We start from the raw sequence: 26,880 nt of genomic DNA, 5'->3' as shown, positions 1-26,880 counted from the left end.
GTGTGTGTGTGTGTGTGTGTGTGTGTGTGTGTGTGTGTGTGTGTGTGTATTTATATATATATAATTATTTTTTTTTCCCCTGTTTGATTTTGTTTTGTGAGCGCTGTTCCAGACCACACTCCACACTAGTTGGTGGCGGTAATGCACCATTCGTTATTTGCCAACCGCCAATAAAACACCAGAAGAAGAAGAAGAAGAAGGTGTTATCCAGTAGAGGGCAGAAAAGTACTGTGTGGGACGCCAGCTGCCGATGAACCACAGAAGAAGCAGACGGTCTGAACCCTGAACAAAATATGACTTCTGATTAATTTAGTTAAAGTATTTTTAACAATATTAAGTTGATGGTTTCTACAGCAGCTTTGGTAGTTTAACGTGGACGTGTTGGTTGGAATCAACGACATCAGTTTGCGTGTGAGGTGGTTGTGTTTACGTAGCGGCTAGCATCTCGGCTAATGCTAACAACATTAGCTTATGCGACACTGACGCTTTTTAAGTGACTGGTTACTTTCGGGAAGAAGAAGATGACTCGTCATGGAAAGAACTGCACGGCCGGAGCTGTCTACACATACCACGAGAAAAAGAAAGACACAGGTGAGCATGTCCAGGTGTGCTTGTGATCAGCACGCAGCTAACGAGCAGGGGGAGGCTGACTGTCACATGGAGGATGACAATTCTTGCGTTCCGGGCATTCAGAAGTTGGGATTCCGAGCTCAGCTCTTTTCCAGGTTTTCACTCTGATGAGCAATGCCAAGCCTGACTCTTTTTCTCAACAATAACATGAATTAAAGTCACCAGGGCCATGGCTGTTTCAGATCAGCCGAGTTCAGTATTCTAATGGTCTTTCAAGTTAGTCTCTGTGGAGCGAATACAGATGTTTTTTTCTGGTCCATTAAAATACTTTTAGTTCAGAAGCCTGAACTTTCACGGTTCCTCTAGATCAGTGATTCCCACCTCCTTTCCCAGAGGGCTGGTATCCAGCATGTTTTTGTTGTTTCCCTGCTTCAGCACACCTGATTTCAATCAGCAGGTGATTAACAGTCTTCTGCATGACATGGTGAGCTGCTGAGCAGTGTGTTGGAGTAGGGAAACAGCTAAAACATGCTGGGTGCCGGTGTTATGTCGATATGTGTTCCCCCCTCGAGATCTGTTTCTTTTGCACCCAGCTGCAAGTGGAAAAGACCCAATCACAATAAAATAACCCTCACCCTAACCATAACCACCCATGGCACCAAAAATGTATGTTTTGCATAAATATAGTATTTGAAAATGTTATGTCTAGCACAATTTTTATGTTTGATTCAGGGTTATGGTTGCGGTAAGGGTTAGGACACACATTTTTTGAGTGGATGGTTCTAACGCGCAGCTGGGTGCAAAAGAAACAGATCTCGAGGGGGGAACACATATCAACGTAAAGCCGGGCGTACACTGTGCGACCTTTTCACTTTTTGAGCCGATTTTCCACTCGTGCGAGAATCCACGAGATCGGGGCGAGTTTTGCGCCGAGCGGTTGTGTAGTGTACAGGGGGTTACGAGAGGCGATTAACACCACATGACCAGCTGCCGATCAGCAGTCGTGAGCTCGCACGGATTTTTGGCATGTTTGAAAGTTTGCTCGTCCCTCGTGAGGATATCGCACTGTTGAAGCGGCGCTGCGAGCAGCTGCGACCCAAAATGTATCAGAACCGCTCATGGCACATGCGCAATCCTGCATCAACACCACTCGCTCGCTGTTTCCCTAATAACACACGTTGTTCGTTTTTGTTTCTACACGTTTTTTTACTCACAAAGATTGTCAAGAAAGCGTGTTTGTCGTGTTCATGTCAAATTAAACTGATCACTAAACACAGATTTACTTTCTTTATTTCGTTTTCCTCATCCAACCCCCATAAATCCCTGTGTGTCCTGCAACACTCCCGAAGGACAACAGGCAAAACAAGACAAAAAAGTCTGACGTGTTGAGTAAAAACTGCTATTTTTAGCATATTTTCAGGTCCGACGTGTTGCTACCAGACGTGCAGTGTGAGCGCATGACTCGTGAGGTCTGCCCTGCGAGGAAGTCGTACAGTTTGAGCTGAAGCTGAGTGCTACGAGTGAAGAAGTCGCACAGTGTCCGCCCAGCTTAACACCGGCCGTCGGGGAAAGGAGCTGGGATAACTCCTAGATAATATAAAACATCAGAACTTTACTAGTGTGGGTCATTCGGGAGCAGCAGAAGCTCAGCAGGTAGAGCGGGTTGTCCAGTAATCAGAGGGTTGTAGGGTGGATCCTGGCTCCCTGCAGTGAATGCTGCAGCACCACCTCACCCCTGCCACATGGACCTCAAGGGATAAACCATCGACCCTGCTCAATGGTCAACTTTCCTTGTGGGGTCACACCCATTAGGACAGTGGGAGGGTTAAAATCAAAACATTAACAAGGTAAATCAAACCCAGTATCCAATATAAAACAGGTGAATAAATAGAATGTTTATAAGCAAATGTTTTCAGGAATGTAAATGTGATCATCTTACCTGTTGTAGAGGGAGACATAAATATGAACTGATCTACCCTAGCCCTGGAGTTCAGGTCACATGACCACACAGGAGTTAGGGAATGGGTGGAGATACTCCAGATGGATTTCTTTCTGGGTGGAATTTCAAAATAATTCTGATGAAACAAAAATGAAATCTAGGTTTGCAAAGCAGCATTAAAAATGAAACCCAAATGAAACTTTGAAAGAGGTTGCTGCAAAAGCAACAGGCCGGAGATGGTTCAGACAGCCGTGTCAACGCGTGTTTCTTTTCTGTCCCGTTTAGCGGCGTCTGGTTACGGCACTCAGAGCATTCGGCTGGGCAAAGACGCCATCAAAGACTTTGACTGCTGCTGCCTGTCCCTGCAGCCGTGCCAGGATCCCGTGGTGACGTATGTGTTCCTTTCAAATGGGCAATCACACAAAACCTTTTGGGAATCTGGTAATTTCATCCCATTCAAACGATTTTTGTTGTGATGTCAGTTATTACCTTCAGTTCAGAATCACTCCTGTCAGTTTTTTGATTGGGTTGATAAAATAGTTTTTACCCCAGAAAGTAAGTTCACTCGGGAAGCTCGGTACTAGTGGAAGTCTTGTAGGAACCTGCTTCAAGAATTCCATCATCCCAGTCCCCAGGAGTCCAATGGCCTTTCACATCTGGCCCGGTCCGGTCTTGGTTGGGTCGACCTGACCCCGCGCAGCCAGATTTTCTTCACACCATGATGTCTGTGGTTCCCGCAGCCTTCTCAGGAACGCAGATGTCTCCGAGCGTGTGGGCGGGGCAAAAGATGCACGAAGTCTGTGGTGTCGTCCTTGAGTTGGGAAACCAAAGCAGCCCAGAGACTCTGACAGGAAGCACACGGCTTCTCGCTGACCAGAACAGACGTTTACTCCACTGCATCCAGACTGACAGTCGCACATGTGGGAAGCTAACACTGGCTGACTCTACCTGCCAATCAGAGGCTCCCTTTAGTAGGTAGGCGTGAACTTCAGCCAGCCAATCCTGAGCCCGCAGGGGTGCCCAATCCTGGTCCTCAAGATCCCCCATCCAGCATGTCTTAGAAGTTTCCCTGTTTCAACACACCTGGTTTGGATCAGTGGTGATCGGCCGTGTTCTGCAGGGCCTGAGTAGATGTTCAGCAGGTGATTCATCCACTGAAGCAGCTCGGCTGGGTGAGAGATAAAACAAGCTGGATAGTGGATCTTGAGGACCAGGATTGGGCACCCCTGGACTATGGTGTACTGGTGGGTGTATTTGAGTCCGCTTTGCATGAAGCTGAGTGCCAGGAAGCAGGTCTAGAGAAATGGGTCGGCTGAGCACAGAGAAATCCGACCACCCAGTTGTGAGCACGATTAACCTACTGGGGCTCAGCTGGGCTGGCCCGGATGTGAATGTGCCACAAGAGTCAAAGGAGTGAGTAACTACAGACTTGGTGCGCTGACGTCTGCGGTCCTGAAGTCCTTGGAACATCTGGTTTTGTCCCACATGAAGTCCATCACCAACCCCCTCCTGAGCCTCTTTCAGCTCACCCACAGACCCGACGGGTCTTCCTCCACTACATCCTGCGGCACCTGGACTCTTTGGGAAAGTATGCTAGGATCCTGTTTGTGGATCTTAGCTTGTCGTTCAACACGGTGGTTCCAACTCTGCTGCTTTCCTAGCTGGTCCACCCTGACTCCCATCTGCAGAAGGACTTCCAGCTGCTTGACCAAAAGGAAGCAGCGGGTGAAGCTGGAGAGGTTCATCTGTGGTCCCCCAAGACTTCCTTCTCCACTAATCGTCTCCCTGAACACAACCCGCTGCATCTCCACACATCAGTCCATGAAGGTCCTAAAGTGTGTGCAGGACACCTCTCCTGAGAGATTTACTAAGTGGTGCAACCGGAACAATCTAAAGCTCACTTCTCTGAAGACAGAGGAGATGGTCTCAGCTTCACCTGCGCCTATCACACTTTCCAACTCCACACTGGACTCTTCTGGACACCACCCTGAACCAGGACCTAAAGTAGTAGATGGACATCAACTACCTCACTTCCTGTTCAGGAAGTTCTGCATACCTAAACCACTCATGGTGATCTTCATCTCGGCTGCCATCAAGTCCATCTCCACATTTATCACAAGGCCTCTTCTGCTCCTCTTCCTCTCCTCCTCCTGAAGCAGGCGGCAGCACATCCTTTAGACACAGAGGAGGTCGTGACCTCTCTGATACCGGACTCATCAGCAGACCACACCCACCTGTAGGTCTGGACTGGTGCCCCAGCACACCTTAGTTCAACTAATGCTGCTTAGCTCTGGACACATTTCACCCACATCCTCTAACATAGCTGTGTGTGTGTGTGTGTGCGTGCGTGCGTGCGTGCGTGCGTGCGTGCGTGCGTGCGTGCGTGCGTGTGTGTGTGTGTGTGTGTGTGTGTGTGTGTGTGTGTGTGTGTGTGTGTGTGTGTGTGTGTGTTTTGTCCACAGCCCAGATGGATACTTGTATGAAAAGCAGGCCATCCTCGAATATATTCTCCACCAGAAGACGGACATTGCTAAGAAGATGAAGGTAAAACGTTCCTTCCCTCTCAGATTCAGACTAACTCGCCTGCCTCTGCAGTATTTTCCAAACTAGTAATGCTCTAGTTCTTTTGCTAATAGTCAGCGTTAGTCATGAGTCGGCGGGAGGACTTTTCTCTGCGCAACACCTGTAGCTAGCCACCACGGCTCAGGTGCTGCAGGAGACTGTCACACCAAATGTTTGGTTGGTTACCGTATCCTTCGGGGTCAGCTGGGTGCATGTTTTTGTCTGAGTTGCTGCGGTGAACTGGGTATTCCTGTCAGACTGGGACTTAATGGTGACAGGTGATTGGCTGTGGCAGTGCCTGAAGGCTGTTGTTTCCACCATGTTAAATGCCCAGTATGCACACTCGTACCTCATGCCCGCTTTAAAAGCTGTCCACACTGAAGACGGTTTTGCTCATGAGTCCACTGTACTCCGTCGGTATGGATCATGGTCGTCTCTGCTTAGTCCGCCTGGCTGCAGCCCTGGAGCAGAGCATAGGTAAAGCTCTCCTTCCCTGTGCCATCCTGCCCCAAACAACAGGTCACCAGCAGCACGCTGCAGCTGCTGAGCACTGCTGTGTGGTCTGAAGAAGTGAAGTGTGTTTCACCTTCTCCGTGACCCAGACGTATGAGTGTCCGTCCTGGGACTGGGAGGTCAGGGTTCAAATCCACAGTCGGGTCATACCAAAGACTCGGACGCCACGCCTCCCTGCTTGACACTCAGCTTTAAGAGGTTGGGGGGGGGGGGGGGGGTGTTAAACCACCAAGTAGTTCCTGAGCGCAGCCATAGCTGCAGCTCACCGCTCCCCACAGGGGTGGGTCACACGCAGAGATGTCATTTCACCCGTGTGTGAGGAATAAGGGACTTTCTCATATGTCGCTGCTCGTTCTACAGGTTCCAGTCAGCTAAATGTGTTTGTGTGGGTGAACTCCAACAACAGCGTGACCAGCAGGCACCGTCTGACCAGTCTAACTCGGTTACCACATAATCTCCACTGACCTTGCAGGCCTACGAGAAGCAGAAACAAGCGCTGAGGAACAACAACCAGCTCGAGTCCAAATCTGAGGAAAGACAGAAAGTGGAAAAGTTTAAAAGCAGTGAGAACAGCATCGTGTCAAAACCCATCAACCCTTTCACATCAGGTGAGAAGCTGCAGCACTCTGAGTTAACGCCGTTCACAGGTGGAACCGCAACGGCTAGGGTCTGGTGCGTTTGTGTCGGCGATCCAGCTCAGACTGAGAGACCATCTGGATTCATCAGCTGATCAGAGTGGGACACGTTGAGTCTGGAGTGGTGGCCGTAAGCCACGGTCGTCACAGTTCTAGCTAATACATGCTGAACCATCTGGATCTGCCTGGAATGAGTCGTCTCACAGATTAGTTTCGCCTTTATAACACAACTTGTTGTGGACATGAGGACTTGTTTTCTTTCAGGTCACAATAAAGAGGGTGAGGCAGGCAGGTCGCAGAGCAGCACCGGTGAGTCCTCCACTCCGGGCTCAGCGAGCAGCTCCAGCCAGAGCCTGCCCAGTTTCTGGATCCCGTCTCTGACGCCCGAGGCCAAGCCCACACTCCTAAAGAAACCGGTGAGTGGGATTTCCAGAACCTCCACACGGGTTCTGGCCATACAGTAGTTAACCTGCTATGTACTCAGTCTTTAGTTTCCTTTTGGTTCGGCAGACCGGAGCCCACGCACCGAGGCTTAACCTTAGTTTATCCTGGGACTCGGCATAACTCAAGTCTGTTGCAAGACGAGCTGCCGCTGGAACCGATGTAGATCAGAACAGACTTCTTTTGAACCCCGCAGCAGCAGACGTCGTGTTTTTAGGTGTCAGTTCTATTGATTATTTTCTGCAAAACATTTAGTCTCTAAAGTTTAGTTGATCTGCTCGCCTCACACGGACTCACGCCGGCTAGATAAACAGATGTTGTTCTTATACGTTGAACAGTTTACCAATAATACTGACGAGTGTAGCTAACAGGAAGAGAAAAGGTCACTGCTGACCAGGATGTGAACCTGCACACAACCACATACCAGCATGGCCCTCTCACCACTGGACTACAAGCCTGCTACACAAGTATAGTCGCCTAACGCTCGTCCCCAGCTGGCATTACGTGCTTTTTGTAGACCGGGTCCGTGGTTTTTACGAGTGTTTTGTCGCTGATGCAGAAGCGGCTTGTCTCAATATCCAGGTTTCAGAACCAAGACCAGACCAGCTTCAGGGTGACACAAGTGGGCTGCACAGAGGACGAGTCTGGACACTCGGAGGCAGAGAGCACCGTGATGGGGCGGGACTAGCCAGCTCAAAAATAACCAATCAGAATAAAGGTGGAAATGACACCACCCTGTAGAGTTTTAGCTGTAGTCAAAGATGGCGTCTGGCGACGGTGCAAACATCTTTCTTCAGAGGAGGGGCTTTCAGCGCTTCTTCTGGTTGTGGTTTTAAAAACAAGTCCAAGTCATTTAGAACAGAGGAAAGAACCTCAGCGAGCCCCGCTTCAGACTCCATCTTTGTTGTTTATGACAAACCGAGCATCGTAGTGTGTGACATACGCTGCTCGGCGCTGATTGGTACGGTTAGAATTCTCAGGGGGCGGGGCTATTTGAACAGGAGCGTTACCAGGCCCTTTGCTTCCCAAAAGGAAGCATTAGCATGGCTGGTCAGGATGCAGGAAGAATCTTCACAAGGATTAAATATAAGCTGAGGCTGGAAAATGCATGAATGCAGCCAAAACTGGGTTTGGGGGTATTTCTCATGAGGAAGTGGAACGATCACACGGCAACATGCTCCAAAAAGTGGATTTTTTCTGATCTGGCCCCTTTAATTGCTCTGCCATCGTCACCCGTAGTGCAGCGTTTTGACCTGAAGAGGGCGCTGTGCTGACGGCTTTAGGCCGTATATGTACAGTCTATGCTTTAGGCAGAGTATTTATGTTTTAAGTAAGGTGCACTAAAATACCCAAATAATGAGAAGCCTGACTGCAGCAGTGTTAGACACTCGTCTGCACGGAGGCTCGTTCATCGTAACAATAACACGTTTCTACTTCCTGATCCAGCGGTCCACTTTTGTGGCAGACACATTCAGAAAGAAATGAATAAAAATAAAGAACTTAAGGGAAACGTGGACGTGGTGTTAATTTTTCTGACTGTTCTGCTCAGCTGAAGCATCAGATCAGGGCCGTCAGCAGGTCGGACGACTCCTCAGAAGACGGCATGTGTTTTAGTCCCGCTCGACCTGGTTTCTGTGTTCTTTATTAGTGATGAAGGAGTAGTGACTAGTTGGTCTGGTGATTTACCGCTGCTCGAGTCCCTCCTTAACCCTACCCTGTCCTCTGGGTTGTGTCAGAGCAAGGCCGTGCTGTGTCCCATGTCTGGACGGCCCATTAAGATGAGCGATCTGATCCCGGTGCGCTTCACCCCGCTCGACGCCAGCCTGGACAGAGTGGCCCTGCTGAACCGCCAGGTCAGTTTCCTCAGCTGCACGCTAGAAGAGCGCCACCTGTACGTGAGACTTGTCTCATCAACACATTTAGAAATGTCTGAGCAACAACAGCTGATGGTGAAAGATGAAGGTTTGTATTTCGGGCTTTTGCTTTATTTTCCTCTCCTGAGGCAGCCGTTTGAGCTAAGAGGCTACTTGTTTTCTAAACTCCAGAGCAGGAAAACACTCCCCCCAAAGGTTTTCTGTCCCAGATGTAGGGAGATCCAGCGGCTACACTAAACCAACGGGGCCAACTAATTCCTGGGGTTGATTCTCCCCCAGAGCTGCAGGTTCCTGCCCTGGAAACTGAAGATGTTCCTTGTTTTTAACGTGTAACAAACCCTCCTGTCTTAATGGAAGCACAGCTTTGACCTCAATGGTTGTGCATCTATAACTGAATGGTTGCTGCTGCAGAGCGAGTCAGAAACCAGCAGAGCACGCGTAACCCTGATGTAGTGTTAGCCTGGGTCAGGTTCACACAAGGCTGACTTTTCAGGTTCATGCTGGATCAAACTGACCTAGCCTTTATGAAAGCCTGCAGCTTTGAGTCTCTGTAACATCTGTCAGTCCAAGAGATCCACTAAACACCTACGGTGTCCTGCAGTTAGGACGACGACCGTAAGATTGTGTTTTCCAGTTGGAACCGTTTTAGTTTCAGGGTGTAATAAAATACTCTGTTGTTGACTCCACTAAAAACACATGAAACACAACAGTGAGTCCACAATCACGCACTAGAGTCCCATAACGTTATCCTGAGGACGGGTCGGACCGGTCCAGCTAAACAGATGTGCTGTTGGGACTTGAAGTCCTGCAGCTGTAAGCTTGAGGTGTTTGTTTTGTTTCCTGTTCTTTATAATAGTAACACCCTAGTCTGGTACCCAGGTACTGGTCTGGTACCCAGGCACTGGTCTGGTACCCAAGTACTGGTCTGGTACCCATGTACTGGTCTGGTACCCAGGCACTGGTCCGGTACCCAGGCACTGGTCCGGTACCCAGGCACTGGTCTGGTACCCAGGCACTGGTCTGGTACCCAGGCACTGGTCTGGTACCCAGGCACTGGTCCGGTACCCAGGCACTGGTCCGGTACCCAGGCACTGGTCTGGTACCCAAGTACTGGTCTGGTACCCAGGCACTGGTATGGTACCCAAGTACTGGTCTGGAACCCAAGTACTGGTATGGTACCCTGGTACTGGTCTGGTACCCAGGCACTGGTATGGTACCCAGGTCTGGTACCCAGGCACTGGTATGGTACCCAGGTCTGGTACCCAGGCACTGGTATGGTACCCAGGTACTGGTCTGGTACCCAGGCACTGGTATGGTACCCAGGTCTGGTACCCAGGCACTGGTATGGTACCCAGGTACTGGTCTGGTACCCAGGCACTGGTATGGTACCCAGGCACTGGTCTGGTACCCAGGTACTGGTCTGGTTTTGTCATGGTGTGGTAAAAATGCTGCCGTCTGTCCTCAGGAACGGTACGTGTGTGCAGTCACCAGAGATGCTTTGGGCAACAGTGTCCCCTGTGCGGTCCTGAGACCCTCGTGAGTACCAGCTCCATTCTGATGCTTTACCTGTCAGGTGTGCTAACCCTAACCCAGCACACACTGTCCTGTTTTAGGGGAGCAGTGGTGACTCAGGAGTGTGTGGAGAAGCTGATCAAGAAGGACATGGTGGATCCTGTGTCTGGAGACCAGCTGGCTGACCGAGACATCATCCCGCTGCAGAGGGTATGTCTGTCGGACATCGGATTTCTTCTTATTTGGTGGAAAATTAATTTTTAACCTGAACTGAAAAATCATCCAAGGATAAAGAAACTCTGAAGTTTTTGGTGGGTCAGGCCCAAATTCATGTGCAAAAAGGGTTTTTCCTTCCTAGTAGCACCTCCTTAAGTTTCCGCGAGCCGCTCCAGAAGGTCCTTCACACTCCTATCAGCTGTCTGCTCACCGGGCTTCAGGTCTGAGGAGCAGAAGCTCCCGGAGCTCTGCATGGCTCCAGTTTGCTGATTGTGTTTACAAGAGCTAAACTTTCATTTTCATTATTCATGTTCAGCCTGTGGGTGCCAGTAGCTCCCAAATATGTGGTCGTCCCTACCAAGGGGGTGCCCATTAACCGTCCTTAACGTCGTCCTTCGCCTGTGGTCTTCTACGTAGAGCAGTGACTGTAAAAACAGGAGTGAGTGTAAACGGTGTGATGTCAGAGCGGCGACGTGGAACCTGAAACCCTGATTATTTAGGTCCACGAGTAAATACCGACAACAGAGAATTAGTAAGTCTCAGCCTTGGCTGGAGTTGGAGTTGAATGGTTTATCTTCACATTAGTGTGGATGATGGGTTGGGGTTAGGGTTAGACCTTAGAGTGCAGGGCCCGCTTCAGGCCCGGCTGCAGCCAGACGTTCACACTGCTTATGCACAAAGCTGCTAGCAAGTCTTTCAACCTACCCACTAGGTTGCCACGTTGGCAACGCCTCCTGAGCAGGATTTCACACGCGCGTGCACACACACACACACACACACAGGTTTATTAATCATATTTATTAGTATGGTTTTGGTTTCTTGATGATGCATTGTGTTCCGACAGGGTGGAACCGGCTTTGCTGCCTCTGGAGTCGACCTCCGAGCCAAAGAGGCGCGTCCAGTGATGCAAGCGTGAGATGGATGAGGACGCTGCGAGGGTCTGACGTTTACCAAATCATACAGAGCACAACCTTTTTGGAGTTCAGTGGGATTTTTGTTGTTGTTTAGAGTTTATTGTTTTATGTGAAGCTTACAGTCTGTCCGGGTGTAGCATTCTGGAGGGTAAATGTAAACATTAGATTTTCATGGAATACATGTAAGTGGAGCTCTGAGTGGCTGCTTACGTAGCAGCATGGAAACCTGTTGTGTTGCGTCGCTTTAACAGCTGCAGCGTGTGTCGCTTGTCTCTTTTCCGCTGCGACCATCACCACCTAAATAACGCCGAGTCTTTTAAATGACATGCTGCCAGTTGGTCGGGTGACCTAGAGTGTTAGCTGGTCACAGCTCGTCATGTTCATCCACCCTCATCCCTCCATAGTCTGTGATGGTGCTGATCTTGATGTAGTCCATCTTGTTGAGAACTTCGGAGAGTGTGAGGCGGCCATCCTGATGAGCAGAGCACACAACAGGAAGGGTGTGAAATGAATGTATTCATTAGATGTCAAATGAGAAAACAACAGCTGAGAGTAAGCCCTCAGAAGTTCACTCCGTTTTCAAACACCGGTGAAGTCATTAAAGAAACTCGTCAGATTTAAGACTTTTATTTTTCCACAAACAACTTTTATTTCTTATTTGTTGAATTTAAATAATTGTAGGATTTCATGAAGCCCAACACCCACAAAGTCCCCCCTACCAAGACCGGTGTGTTGGAGCTATTTGTTCTTTAGAAATCCGGTAAACTCGGGTGATGGGGCGAGGTTCATCTGCCTTCAAGAATCAGCCAAGAAGACCTGAGGGATTGTGTTTTCTAAGGACTGGTGTTGGACCAGCACACACTGGGAGGGCCTGTGGGAGGTTTTCTTACCTGAGCAGGAGAAGCAGCAGGAAGTGAAGCGAAAAAATGGATATTTGTATCGATGTCTGCCAAGCTGGATAAATAAACAACATGAGCTATGGCCATTGGACTTCTTATTCCTGCATTCACAATGTCTCTTCAGTGCAGCGGTGGCTTGAGTGGTTGGACGAACCAGGAGTCGCCACCACAGGGTGATGATGTAGCTACGATGTAGCCACAGCTGCCCTGGGGTGCACTGGCGAGGCCTGCCGTGCACAGGCGCCACCGGCCCCTCCGACCACCAGCAGCGGTCCAGGTGGGTTGCGTGCCTTGCCCATGAACACAACAGTAGAGTTCTCTGGTGGGAGCCGGGTTCGTACCTTCAACCTCCCGATTACTGGACCACCCGCTCTACCTCGTGAGCTTGAAGTTGGTTGGCTCCTGTTTTCAGTCGTCGTGTTGTTGGAACATCCAAATGTGGCAGGGTGGAGCAACGAGGGCCCCGGTGGGATTCAACCCCCAGACTCCAGGGTGAAAGTCACATGCACTAACCAGTCAGCCCAAGGGACATCCCCTTGGCCAAGTAGCCAGGGCGGATGATCAGTCCCACCCTGTCACACAAGTATGATCCATGCACAGAATTCAGGCTGATGAGCACAAACTCTCCCAGTATTTTTCGACCAGCTGCTTGCATCCTGGCATTAATGTTGACCAGGTTCCCAGGACTTTGGTAACATCCCCAAAAACATCAGCGAACCACCTCCATGCTTCACAGTAGGAATAGTGCACTCTTGCTTCCTGTTTTTGCTCCAACTACCACAGCCTTTTCCTAATGCTGTGAACCTGCTCACACTTATGGTGATAAAACCCTTTTGATGACCTTGTTGACCCCTCTCAAAACGTAGCATTTATAGTTGTGGCCAGAAAGTTTCATTTTGGTCTCTTCACTCCAAAACATTTGGTTCCAGAAATGCGGAGGCTAGTGTATGTGCCTCTGTAAGCAGCGTTGTAATGCATTAACCCGGAAGGAAGTGGTGGGTTTAGCCAGGAGGAGCCTGACAAACGATCCAGTTTCTATCTAGATTACATTACTCATGTGGACTCGGCGGGCCGCTGAGCAGAGAGGATGGAGAGTGCTGATTGTTGATGCGCTCCAGGCAGCTGCAGCCTGCTCACGGCCCCCTAAATGATTTATTTAACACACCATCGTTCATGTTTGCCCATATATGGTACTTTCTTTTACTTGTGCTTGACTCGTGCTCCAGTGACCTCGTCTCACTGCGGCTGCACTCCCCTGTTTAGATCCCTTTAAGTAGCCTAGTCCAGAGGTAGCTACGAGGTGATGACGTAGGGCTTCGGGGTGCGGTTCCTCTGGAGGATTGAGCGGAGATGCAGGAAGATGAAAGACAGACGGGAACAAACAAAACTAAAAGTGCTTGAAAAGGTAGATTTAGCCTACGACAGTTTTTTTAAACAACTTACAGGTATGTAATATTTATATATTTGATGCAGTTCAGATCACCTTCAACACTCAGTCCTGGATGCATTTGGAGCCCCCCCCCCCCCACACACACACACACACACGCACACACGCCCTGCACCCTAAATGAATTTAGGATGGCAGCTTGCTCAACATGTTGTTGCATTTATACAATAAATAATATTCTGGGGGGCCTGTCCAGTTTTGGCCACTTTCATGCCCAGGGGCCCCTGCAATCACAATCCGGCCCTGAAGGTGGTGGTCGGACGGACCTGCAGAGCAAAATCTTTTTGCTCCTGCTATGGTCTGCCTTGATCTCGAGGTTATGGAAGGTCAAGAGAGGGTTAGGCACACCACTTAAAGCTTCAGACCAAATGCTTCCAGAAAACTTGATTTTTAAGATGATTTTACGCATTTTCCAACTATGAAGGAGCAGATTCAAGAAGACAGACGAGTTTGCTTTCACTGACTTTGTAGACAAGCTGATGAGAAGCTTCTGTCAAAAGTTCGACAGCTTCTGTCTTGGAGAACAACTCGTGTTGATCACGAATGACCTTTTCAGAGAAGCCAGGGATCCTCATGGGTGAGATCATGTAAAAAATATTCATCATTACTTTAACTGTTCATGGGGCAACACTGACCTTCAAATGAGCACAAGCTGGTTCTCTCTGTGGCCTGCAAGCAGATGTTGCATTCAGAGCGTTTTGGCGCTTGTGACCCTGCCAGTGCTGGTTTACCCGACCTTACTCACGCAGCCCTGCACACTCGGACCACGTTTAGACCGACTTGCAACTGAGGCAGCATTTTCTGTTAGGAGCAACGTCCAGACCAAGGCTCGGGCTAACGGACACACACCTTCATGTGTGCATGAGAATGGTGTTGACCACATTTAAACCCAGATTCACGCTGCTGACAGAGCAGTCATATGAGCATTTCTCCCACTGAGAAAAAAACTTCACGGCGAAGGAAGTGGGCACTTGTTGTAAAAAGGCCTGTTTTGTTTACTGTTACAAAAGTTTCAGACCAGTGTTACTTGGAAGGAAGTCTCCAGTTGCACATGTGACGTGTTTCTGGAATAGTTAGCGTCAAATTACTGAAATTATATTTAGCATTGTTGCGTTAACTGTAATAAAACTCAATGAACAAATAAATACTAAGAAAAAAGACCTTTAAGTCGTTTTTGCACCTTTTGGTCACGACTTTGAAGAATGATTTTGAATATGCGTCACAAAGGTTCACACCGTTAAAGGTGTGGTTCACTGAAAAATCCATTTTTACTGAGTCTAATCAGTCACTCTGAGTTTAACATGCAGGCTGAACATGAAAATAGTCTCCTACACCTACCTCCTGCATTAGCTTCTGATAGAAAACAGACGGTGAAACTCTCTGATTCGATAAGCTGATGGATCTACGTCACACTGTCGCTAACATTCATGGGCCCCTTTTAGAAAATAATGCAGTCAATTTGCCGCAACGCCGTGGCGGCATCTGGAAGCCTTAACTCGTTTATAAGTGGTCAGATCAGTAATGTGGCGCAATCGTGTCCTTTTTACAAAAAATGGCGATATGAAGTGGTCATGTGGGCGGCCTCAGCGCTGCCACAGTCTTCCATTTATCTTGGACAAAACTGGATTTTTACTGCAATCAAAGCCACGCTTGTTGAGTATTTTTAACAAGCCGCTCCTAAAGGTGTCTGTCCGTCACAGTCCCTGTGAACTGTCTGGTGATCCGACCTCCAGCTCTAACAGAGAGGAGCTGTGGGAGTTCTGCATCGCTCTAGTTTATCATCTGATTCCCTCTGATCCTGTTTAAAAAGTGAAACGTGCAGCCCATGTCCACTTTCATTTTCAACATAGTTGCGGGTCAGAGCTCGGCAGTAACTCCCCACGTGATCGTGACACCTCTCTGTTGTGCCAATATGCATTCACAAGTCCGGCGTTGCGGCAATGTTACTACCAAGCGGTGGGAATGTCACAAAACCCACAACATCATGGTGGCAGTGTTACGTTGGTTTGCCGACATGGTGTCTCTTCAAAGAAGGGCCGTGGACTCACCCATCTGTACTCCCAACGGGGAAGGCTGTTGTTAGTTTAGCTTCCAGAATCCAGGGCTGCCAACTTTGAACTTTTCCATGAGAGTGTGAAGGGGTTGGATGCATGCGTTTCATGCTCAATACGTGACAGTTGCCAGTCCTGAGAAACAGCACATAACGTCTTGGCTAGTAGAAACTAACCGTTAGCCTTAGCAACTCCACCACACAGCAGAACTCCTCCAGGCTTGTGTTATTTGTGGAGATAAAGCATCAAGTTGCAGAGCAAACAGAGTCAGTGACAGAGTTGTTGCTTTTAGCCAATCAGAGGAGAGATGATCAGGAAATAAGACTCCAGATCCAGTCGTGCTAGCTCTCCTCTGCTGCGGCAGACTTACCCCTGCTAATGCAGGCATGTCTGTAAAAGGTCCGAGTCAAGTTTATCTACGTAGCACATTTACGGTGGATCAAGCAACCCAAAAGCACTGCTCAAAAACAAAAACAGACATTAAAACTACAACCAATAAAATGAGGTAAAGTAGCAGGACAACACAATAATGATAAAACACAACAGATACAGGTCAGATAAGATGACAACAAAGGACACAAAATTGATAAAAATAAAACAAATAAGTTGTTCAAGTTAACCTGAGTTACAAGCAGATCTAATAAACAGGTCTCGAGTAAGGACTTGTGTGTGGTCTTTTGCTGATGCCAGTGTTGGGTGGAGCGGCCCATGGTGACGTTACTGGGAGCTCATTTAAACAACAGCTAGCTCTATAGTGACTTGTTATGCCTGTCATCGACTAGTCGCTGTCACGTGATAATGACCGGCAAGATGCAGCCCTCGGAAAAGACAGCAGCCTGCTGTCAGCAGGTGAGAAGCTCCTGCGCGTCGGGAGGCAACGCGCTGTGCCAGTGCGTCTGCACTGACACCCGCCGTAAAACGGACATTTAACCTCTCTGCAAATGGAACAGGTGGGACTAAATAAGATGAGAATCAATCAGAGTCCACATTACTGAGAGGTGAAGCAGGGTCTGTTGTCCTGTCCTCGCATCTTTCCCATCTTCATTTCTCAACTCATGTTTTACTCGTTAACGAAAAGGTTGATTAGTCTTTATCCAAGTTTCTGCTGTGAGTGTCTACTTATGCAGACCCCCTACTGGATTTTAGTTGTTTCACACCTTCTGAGTTTGTAGGTACGTACAAGCAAAGACTGCTAGAAGACATGCTGAGTTCTCCTGGCTCATCCCTTCAGTTATGCTGCTACAGGTGGTTCACCCCATCCCTTCAGCATTTGCAGCCTGAAGCGCCAGTGCAGAAAACTGAGCGCTTGTGGGAGAAAACCTGTTTCCATGTCCATCTGCTGCATCTAAAGGATCTTCTGACCTCTTTGTTTAAAAGTGCTTTGGTAAAATGGTAAATGGCCTGCATTTGATATAGCGCCTTCTAGAGTCCTGGAACTCCCCCAGCAGCTTTACAACACAATCAGTCATTCATCCATTCACACACACATTCACACACTGGTGGGGATGAGATACGATGTAGCCACAGCTGCCCTGGGGCGCTCTGACAGAGGCTGCTGAGCACTGGTGCCACCGGTCCATCCGACCAACAACAGCAGGCACGGTGGGTTAAGTGTCTTGCCCAAGAACACAACAACAGAGACAGACTGAGCAGGGCTCGAACCTGCAACCTTCCGATTACGGGGTGAGCACTTAACTCGTGTTCCACCGTCGCCCCATTTCAGTCAATTTAATTCAAGTTTATTTATATAGCACCGAATCACGACGAGTCGTCTCAACACACAGTAAACATTCCAATACAGGTCAGTTCAGTCAATCAGCATAGGTGTGGACCTGAGTCACATGACTTGGACTCGAGTCAGACTCAAGTCATTATTTTAATGACTTCTGACTTGATTAAATCTATAGACTTACGACTTGACTTGGACTTGAACGCCAGTGACTTGCGACTTGAATCGACTTGCATCCGTTGACTTGATGATGACTTGAGCATATTTGATATTTCAGCACAAAAGTGGCACGACCTCTCTCCCCCTGAGCCTGAGATCGGTGGACTCAGTGGTCTCCTTTAAGAAGCAGCTGAAAGCTCACCTGTTCAGGCTTTTAGGTGACCTCCATCACCACCCTCCCCTTTCCCGGGATCCACTGATTACCATCTCTTTCTTATTCATTTTCTCTCTCCCTTTCCTTACATTTTTAGTCACAGTTTTTATTTTTCTCCTTTTTATGATATGTTTAATCTTTTTTTTTTTTATCTTTTTTTGTGGTTCTTGTGAAGCGCCTCCTGATTGTTATCTTGAAATGAGCTATGTAAAAGATTTCTTTCTTTCAGTTATGCTGCAAGCGGCTCATCCCTTTAGTTACACTGCTGCAGGCTTAGGTCTGTTTCACATCGAATGCGGTACAGAAGCAGTCAGGATTCCAGACAAACTGAGATTCACACCGACTGCGGTTCTTGTGCTGAACGTCTCCAGATATCTGCTCCAATAAGAGAACCCAACGACTAGAAGTCTGGCAAAATACATTTATAAACACACCTGTAAAGATAAGGTCAACTATCAGGCACTGGGAACTGATTCTTGTCATTTATAATAAAATTAAAGCCAGCAAAAAAATTGTGACACAGGTTTTATTTTGAAACATACAGGATGCAACTCGCTGAAACATATGTCACTTCCTGTCTGGTTCACGTAATTTCTTTAACTTCACGACAATCAGTATGCAGCATCTGGAATGGATAGGGTCCACATGGAAACTTTCCCGTGCTGGACATCTGGATCCACAGCAATGCTGGTGGGAATGCTCTGATAGGATTTCATGAGTTTTGATCCTTGTGGAAGGCGTATGGAAAGCAGACCGCATCCATTCTGCGCTCAGTGAGAACAAGACTTGGGACTTTCAAAGGTCATGAACTAAAACAGCTGACTTGTTCTTTGTCCAGTTTAGAAAATCTCTTCCAGGGTCAGTTTTCTTGCTGTGTAGTTTTCTGTTTTCTTCCAACAACTCTTTGGTGTTTGGGCCTGTTACCAGTTAGGCGATCTGACTGTGTTTAAATAAGAAATGCAACATAAACTTAGCTTTACTTGTCCCAGTTTTCCTATTCACAGACATCTAGGGTTACACCTCATGTAATCAGATCAAATTCTCTCCTGAAGACGAAGTAATAGCTAAAACGACGGCTTCCTTCTGTTTGGTCAAAATTGCAGCATTTTTACTTGTAAAAAGAAAGAGAAGAGTCTCAAATTCGTTAAACCTCTGGAGTTTTGATCAGGGGCCTCATTTATCAAGCTTGCTTACGCACAAAACGGGGTCGTAAAACTGCGTAAGCAACATTCCATACAAACTTTGGGATTTATGAAAGAACTTTAAGTTGACTAAGGACCTGGCTTACACACACGTTGGACATGGAGAGCACCTGAGGTGCTGCTGCTGAGAAGATACAATTATGAAATCCTGCAGCTTTATCACTTGTACCGCTTCGTTTTCTCACAGAACAAGACCCCCCCACACACACACACGTACCCACACTCACTCACTCACTCACTCACTCACTCACACACACACTCACACACACACACACACACACGTACCCACACTCACTCACTCACTCACTCACTCACTCACTCACTCACTCACACACACACACACACACACACACACACACACACACACACACACACACACACACACACACACACACACACACACACACACACACACACAGCCTGAAGCCAGAATACGGAATGCAGAATATCAGCAGGGGGGCAGATTGAGACAGAATGTCATGTGTCTGTGACGGTGTGTGTCCTGTCACTGTGACCCGATTGATCATGCACCCTGGCTAGTTGGACAAGGGAGATCTCTGTTTGGCTGACTGGTTGGAGCATGTGACTTTCATCTTGGCATCTGGGGATCGAATCCCGATCTGACCATTTTTTTTAATATCCGCCACAGATCTCTCTGAAGAACTCAGCATTGACGGCTTCAGCAACGCTGTGCCACTCCGTGGATTTTCTCTTATTTGTTTTACAAAAGCACTTCCTTTCATTTCTCCACCTCACCCACAGGTACCTCAACTTCTGTTTCTGTGAAATTGCGCTTCCTTGATCTGCCTTGATCTGCAGTCGACATCGTTAATGGTGGAGCGCTGCATTAGCCGGCTTATGTATATGCATGAGGTCCACAAGGCACTTTGCATTGACTATTTATGGCAGTAAGTGGGCGTGGTGAGGGCGGGATGCGACTAAAAAGCAGCTGAGAAACATCCTCGTTAGTCTCCGATTCATGAAGCGGAGATTGCGTGCAGCTGTGTGTACTCCATGTTTGATAGATCACAAACCTGCTTGGTGTAAGTACTTTTTTTTTGCTGAACATAAGTACGGTTTTAGTAAGGATTCTACGCAGTGTTTGATAAATGAGACCCCAGGTCAGTTATGTTGCAAAGGGGGTTGTTGACCAGGTGTTTGATGATAATGAAGACAACATCAGGTGCACCAAAGTGGCAAAAACCAGGTACTGCTATAAACGGGAATGGTTTTGCAGGTGGAGACCACAGAAATTTATGGTGGTTTTCCAAGAACACTACTCAGCCAAAAACAGCTCTGTACAGCGTGGTTTGAGTCAGCCCATCTGAGTGTAGTTTTGCTCCCATGCCAGCTCCATGACAGGAAGTGGGTGCGCCCCTCATGTACCCATGACAAATTAGCATGAGGTGGTCAGTAAACAGTTAAGGTAACATGTTTGCTCCACAGAAACAAAACCCAGCTGTAAAATGTTGGTGTTGTTGCACATTTTGCTCAGTTTTAAGGCTTTTTGTCAGACTGAACCAGGAAATAGCTGCAGGCAGTGAAACAGAAGGCAAAACTCTGGAGCAATCAGTGACTCCGCGCCCTAGCCAATCAGCAGCCAGAATCACGATGCGGGCCGACTCAGCCTTGCCAGGTACCTCAACTGAGCAGGGACTGAAAATAGGGGAGAAAGTAGAGGGAAAATACAGAACCGTACCCTTGGGAACAGTGGTCGGGCCGAGCTGGACCGGTCCGAGTTGCTCCTGGAAAAGCATCTTTACTCTCTCCTCATCTTGGTCTTGAGAGCCACAGCTCTCCAGAGTAGTTTCAAGATCATGAAAGAGATTCCAGGACACAAGAAGGTTCTCTAGGGGAGCTGAACCAGGCCATCAAAGTTCCTTTATCCCATTAGCAGAAACACCACCTGCTCCATTATGCTAGGAGGAACTGGGTGAGCATGACCAGAGCTCCCACCATGGAGCTCCACTGGCATATCCAGAGTCCCAGAGTTGATGGGTTCCCTCTGCTCTTCACAGATGAGAGCAGGTTCACTCGGAGCTCACACGACCTGACTGCCACAGGCATCAGAAGGAAACCTTTACACCCATTATGAGACTCTTCACACTCACCTGACTTAAATCCATTAAGTCCTTCCTGGAACATCATATTTGGGTCCATCTGACTCCAACAGGTTGCACCTCAGTCTCACTCAACATTCAGAAGTCACTTTCCACGTCTCGTACCCACACCAGCAGAGGAAACTTGGTCAGTATGTCCTCTTTGTCTTAAGTCAACAACAGCCTACAATGGGTACAGAAAGTATTTAGACCCCATCTATCTGTTATATTTCAGCTATTTTCTAAAATCAATTACTTTTTTTCCCTCGTTAATCTACACACTCCATCCCATAATGAGAGAAAAACAGAAGTTTAGAAATGTCTGCAGATGTATTGAAAAAGAAAACCTTAATCATCACATGGTCCTAAGTATTCCGACCCGTTCCTGTATTGAGTAGAAGCACCTTTAGAGCTAATGCAGCCGTGGGTCTTCTCGGTAAAGGTGTAACAAGTTTCTTACACCTGGATGTGGGGATCCTCTCCAGTTCTGTCAGGTTGGATGGTGAACATTGGTGGAGTCACCTTTAGGTCTCTCCAGAGTTGCTCAGCAGGACTCTGGCTGGGCCATTCAAGAACAGTCAGAGAGTTGCTGTGAAGCCACTCCTTCATTATTTTAGCTGTGTGCTTAGGGTCGTCGTCATGTTGGAAGGTAGACCTTCAGCCCAGTCTGAGGTCCTGAGCACTCGGGAGAAAGTTCCTGTCCGAGATATACCCGTGCTTGGCCGCATTCATCGTTCCCTCGATTGCAACCGGTCATCCAGCATGATACTGCCACCGCCATGCTTCACTGTGGCGACAGTGATGACAAGTAATGAGCAGTGCCTGGTTTTCTCCACACACTCCGCTTAGAATTAAGGCCCAAATGTTCTATCTTGGTCTCATCAGACCAGAGAATCTCGTTTCTCACCATCTCTGGGTCCTTCAGGTGTCTTTTAGCAAACTCCATGTGGGCTTTCACGTGGCTTTCACTGAGGAGAGGCTTCTGACGGGCCACTCTGCCATAAAGCCCTGACTGGTGGAGGGCTGCAGTGATGGTTGACCTTATACAACTTCCTCCCATCTCCTGACTGCATCTCTGGAGCTCAGCCACAGTGATCTTAGGGTTCTTCTTTGCCTCTCACCAAGGCTCTTGTCCCCGGTAGCTCAGTTTGGCTGGACTGTTTGCTCTAGGAAGGGTTCTGGTGGTCCCAAACGTCTTCCATGTGAGGACTATGAAGGCCACTGTGCTCTTAGGAACCTGAAGTGCAGGAGAGATGTTTTTGTGTCCTTGCCCAGATCTGGGCCTTGCCATAATTCTGTCTCTGAGTTCTTCAGGCAGTTCCTTTGACCTCATGATCACAACATGCCCTATAGATTATAAATTGTAAGTCACTTGGGATAAAAATGTCTGCCAAATAAATAAACATGATTCTCATTTCTTATACAGACAGGTGTGTGGTTTTGCTAATCAGGTCCAATCAGTGTAATCAAACACAGCTGGACTCCAATAAAGGTGTAGGACCATCTCAAGGATGATCAGAAGAAATTGAAATCAGTTAAACATGAGTGTCACAGCAAAGGGTCTGAACACTTAGTTTTTCTTTTTTAATAAAGCTGCAGAAATATCTAAAATGCTGTGTATAAATTAATGAGGAAAAAAAAGAATTTAATTGATTTTGACAAATGGCTGCAATATAACAGAGTGTAAAATGGACGGGGGTCTGAATACTTTCCAGGCCACTGCAACTGCAGAGATGAGCCAGAATTCCAATAATTGGAATACTTCCAAAGGAAAATCTGAAACGTGATCTCAAAAGTAGACCGTGGAAACTGCAGCTGGTTTCACCAGAAAAGGGCCTGAGATCTGAAAGCTCAGCCTCCCACTTTATTTTTAGAAACATAGGTAAACCAGTAGACTGAGTGTTCTGGATCTTACAAGCAGAAATGTGACCTCTCCTTCTAACTTTGATCTGAACTCTAGCCAGAGGCGGTTTTACCATTAGGCATAGGTCGGCGGCCGCCTGGGGCCCCCTTGTGTTGGGGGGTCCCCTAGCCCTGACCGCCGGCACACCTCTGTTAATGCCACAAAATTCTTATTACCAACCTGTCGCCGCAGACGGGATTGGACATGCGCACTTCTCATTACCATAATTCCGGAACCATTCAAGATATCATTAAAATTCCAAAAGTGCTGAAAATATTAAAAATGGGGCTTTTCGTGCATATACAAGACATTACGGTAGCCACCGGGATTCTCTATCTTGAGCGTAACGAATCACAACACAGATTCAGAGACGTGCTGAGTTTGTCATCCAAAATGCTCCGTTATATAACTTTTGAATGGCTGATCAGATTCAAAAACTTCCAACGGTTCCTAAAAGTACATAAAAGCAGCTTTCCAACGATCTATAGCATGAAGCAAGCAGAGTTATGGAAAATATCGCTACGAGGGGAAATCCTGCTGTATAGCCTGATTGAAACGAAGCGCTGCGCCGCGGTGAAAGCGTATAACGGAACGGGGAAGCTAATTAGCATAAAAACCAGCATGAAATTATGGAAATGCCTCAAAGAAAATCAACACAATCTATTAGGTGTCCCAGAAGGCTTATATCTTAAGACAGTGGCCACGAAGAAGGACAGATCTCCAGTGAACCAGGGTATGAATGTTTGTTCCGTCTTTATTTTTTATTTGAACAACCCTCAATTAATTGTAAGATTCAGCTTCATTCCAGCATTATTTATCTTTTCACAATAAATAATTGTAATAATTAATAAATAATAAATAATTAATCACCTGTCACCATGACAACATGACAACAAACACATAACTGTAATAACAGAACAAACCCCAAACAGCCCTGGCCCGCTACACAGCCCCCACCTAAGGGGTCAGTCGTCCCCGACAACCCCATTACCCCACACAAAGTCCTGCAAACGTCCAGGTGCCTTCTTCTGGCGCACCGGCCGGTCTCGACAGGCGGGGGAAAAGTCACTCGGGTCAGAACATGGGGTGCTGTCAGCATCCCCTGCCCCGGTCTCTGCCTGAGCGAGCGGTCGATACGGCGAGAGTCTGTCCTGGTGCAACACCACCAGGTGCCCCGGGCCCGGCATGCGAACACGGTACAGCACTTCTGCTAGCTGCTCCACGACCTCCGCCGGCCCTTGCCAGTGACTGCAGAGTTTGGGGGACACTCCTCTCTTGCGAACCGGGCAGTACACCCAAACCTTGCCGCCAGCCACCCCCGTCCGCTGGCTGTGGCCTGAGCAGCAGCCACCCCCAGCGCCTCCTGGGCCCGCTCCTCCTGTCACAAACAGTAGTGGCACTCGACGGCCATGCAGGGCCTTCTGGAGAGGGCATCAGCATTGCCATGCTGTCGACCTGCCCGATGCTGGATCTCAAAGTCGTAACCCTGAAGGACCTCCAGCCAGCGGGCCACCTGACCCTCTGGGTGTTTGAAGTTCAGGAGCCAAGTCACAGATGCATGTTTAGTGCGCAGGAGGAACCGGCAGCCGTGCAGATATGGCCGGAAGTGCCGCACTGCTAGCACCACGGCCAGCAGCTCCCGCCGGGTCACACAGTAGTTCCTCTCGGCTCGCCCCAGCGCTTGGCTGAAGTATGCCACCACTCGTTCTCCAGCATCTTCCTGCTGAGAAAGGACAGCCACGACTCCTACATTGCTAGCGTCAGTGTCCACAATGAAGGGTTGCTGGGCGTCGGGGTAGGCCAGGACTGGGGCTCTGGTGAGGGCCTCCTTCAGCTGTGCAAAAGCCGCAGCGCAGGCATCACTCCAGCCAAACGGCTGGCCCTTGTCGGTTAAGCGGTGGAGGGGGCTTGCTGTCGTCGCGAACCCCTTAATGAACCGACGGTAGTAGGAGGCTAGGCCCAGGAAGCTCCGCAGTTCTTTGACGTTCGAGGGGGTCGGCCAATACCGGATCGCTGCCACCTTAGCGGGATCGGTGGCGATACCCTGAGCGCTGATCACATGGCCTAAGAACGTAGTCTCTCTCTTCAACAGCCGGCACTTCGCAGGGTTGAGCCGCAGCCCGGCTCAACGGATGGCACCGAAGACCTCGCTCAGGTGGAACAGTGCACTGTCGAAGTCGCCACCGTGTACCAACAGGTCATCCAGGTACACAACACAGTGGCTACGAGGGACGTTCATGAGCACCCTCTCCATCAGCCTCTCAAACGTCGCTGGCGCATTGCAGAGCCCAAAGGGCATGACCCTGAATTGCCACAGCCCCTGTCCAATGGTGAATGCAGTCTTAGGCCTTGCTTCGGGGGCTAGCTCCACCTGCCAGTAACCACTGCGCAGGTCGAGGGAGCTGAACCAGCTGGAGCCGCAGACGTAATCTAGGGCCTCGTCAATCCGCGGAAGCGGGTACGAGTCCTTCTTGGTGACTGCATTGAGACAGCGAAAGTCCATGCAGAACCTCGGGCTGCCATCCTTCTTCCCCACCAGGACCATGGGTGCCGCCCATGGGCTGTTGGACGGCTCGATCACCCCAGCCGCAGCCATCTCACGGATCTTTTCCTCCGCCACCTGCTGTTTTGAGAGGGGCAGCCGGTGTGGGCGTAGACTGATGGGTTGGGCAGAGCCAATGTCGATAGTGTGCTGGACCAGCCCTGTCTGCCTGCAGTATTTGTAAAATGGTAAATGGCCTGTATTTGATATAGCGCCTTCTAGAGTCCTGGAACCCCCCAAGGCGCTTTACAACACAATCAGTCATTCACCCATTCACACACACATTCACACGCTGGTGGGGATGAGCTACAATGTAGCCACAGCTGCCCTGGGGCGCACTGACAGAGGCGAGGCTGCCGAGCACTGGCGCCACCGGTCCCTCCGACCACCACCAGCAGGCAATGTGGGTTAAGTGTCTTGCCCAAGGACACAACAACAGCGACAGACTGAGCGGGTCTCGAACCTGCGACCTTCCGATTGCGAGGCGAGCACTTAACTCCTGTGCCACCGTCACCAAAGATGTCCACATTCTCATCCAGGAGGCACCTCAACCGCTGGCGCTGATCACCGTTGAGACCTACGCTGCTGCGCTGCCACAGGTCAGCAACAGCCTCGGTTGTCTCGGTCGAGGGACATTTGTTGGGCTGAGGGGCCGGGGTTGAGGAGAGTAGAGATGACCCGGAACCACTGGCCCCCGAAATCTGCTGAGCGGCAGCTGCCTGACGCCTGTCTCTGGTCCCCTCCGCTCCCTGCTTTTGCCCGCACTGGAGGGCGAGAGTCTCTGTGCCAAGAGTGATAGCCTGCTTTGCGGTGTCGACGCAGGCCCCCCAGCGGGTAAGCAGATCAAGGCCGATGATGCACTGGTCTTGAATGTCAGCCAGCCAGAAGTCGTGAATCAGCTCCAGATCCCTCACTCGGATCTGCAACGGTTTCTTCCCCCGCATATCAGTTCTCTCCCCCGTCACTGTCATCAGCTGGATGTCGGTAGGCGTCCAACCCTTCACCAACAACCCGGACGTTCCAGGGAGCACGCCAGGTCGTATCAGGGAGATGGTAGATCCCGTGTCCACCAGGGCCCGGTATGGCTGGCCCTCAATGCAGCAGCTCAGGTAGAGTCCCTTGAGGTGCCTAACCCAGCCCACCACCGTGCATCATCCTTGGAGGGGGACAGGAAGCTGGGGCGGTGGTCCCCTCACTACACCGCTCCCACCCCGTTTCCCGGAGGCTCCGTAGTTCTGACCGTCGGGGCAGGTGCCGGGCAGTCACGTGCCACGTGGCCAGGCTCATCGCACCGGTAACAGCGGTCAGTGGGACGACGAGGACGCCTCCGAGGCACCGAGGGCCGCAGCTGACATATCTCCACGACCGCCCGCTCCCCGTCGCAGTCTGCAGCTCTGATTTGGGGGGCACCTGCTGGTGGGGTGGCGAGGCGAGCACCAGCTCGGCCCTTTCAGCCTGA

General features: G+C 49.2%; 2 protein-coding genes across 2 annotated transcripts in view; one reads left to right on the top strand and one right to left on the bottom strand.

Moving 5' to 3' along the window:
• The first annotated feature begins 239 nt into the window (after positions 1-239).
• nosip (nitric oxide synthase interacting protein) lies at positions 240-11,792 on the top strand. Its single transcript, XM_015968949.3, has 9 exons — positions 240-591; positions 2,795-2,900; positions 4,972-5,053; positions 6,057-6,192; positions 6,484-6,635; positions 8,397-8,513; positions 10,000-10,070; positions 10,148-10,256; positions 11,107-11,792. Exons 1-9 carry the CDS (start codon positions 522-524, stop codon positions 11,176-11,178), a joined length of 915 nt encoding a protein of 304 aa, XP_015824435.1. The 5' UTR covers positions 240-521; the 3' UTR covers positions 11,179-11,792.
• The window catches only part of rcn3 (reticulocalbin 3, EF-hand calcium binding domain), a 30,828-nt gene continuing 14,993 nt past the window's right edge, over positions 11,046-26,880 (bottom strand). The window contains exon 8 of the mRNA XM_015968948.3: positions 11,046-11,648. Coding sequence (XP_015824434.1) covers positions 11,541-11,648 — 108 coding nt within the window. The 3' untranslated portion in view covers positions 11,046-11,540. The remainder of the gene's footprint in view (positions 11,649-26,880) is intronic.

The sequence above is a fragment of the Nothobranchius furzeri genome, chromosome 18 (genome assembly GCF_043380555.1).
Source record: "Nothobranchius furzeri strain GRZ-AD chromosome 18, NfurGRZ-RIMD1, whole genome shotgun sequence".
NCBI classification, from domain to species: domain Eukaryota; kingdom Metazoa; phylum Chordata; class Actinopteri; order Cyprinodontiformes; family Nothobranchiidae; genus Nothobranchius; species Nothobranchius furzeri.
Note: the sequence above shows the minus strand (reverse complement) of the source record. Positions and strands in the feature narration are given on the sequence as shown.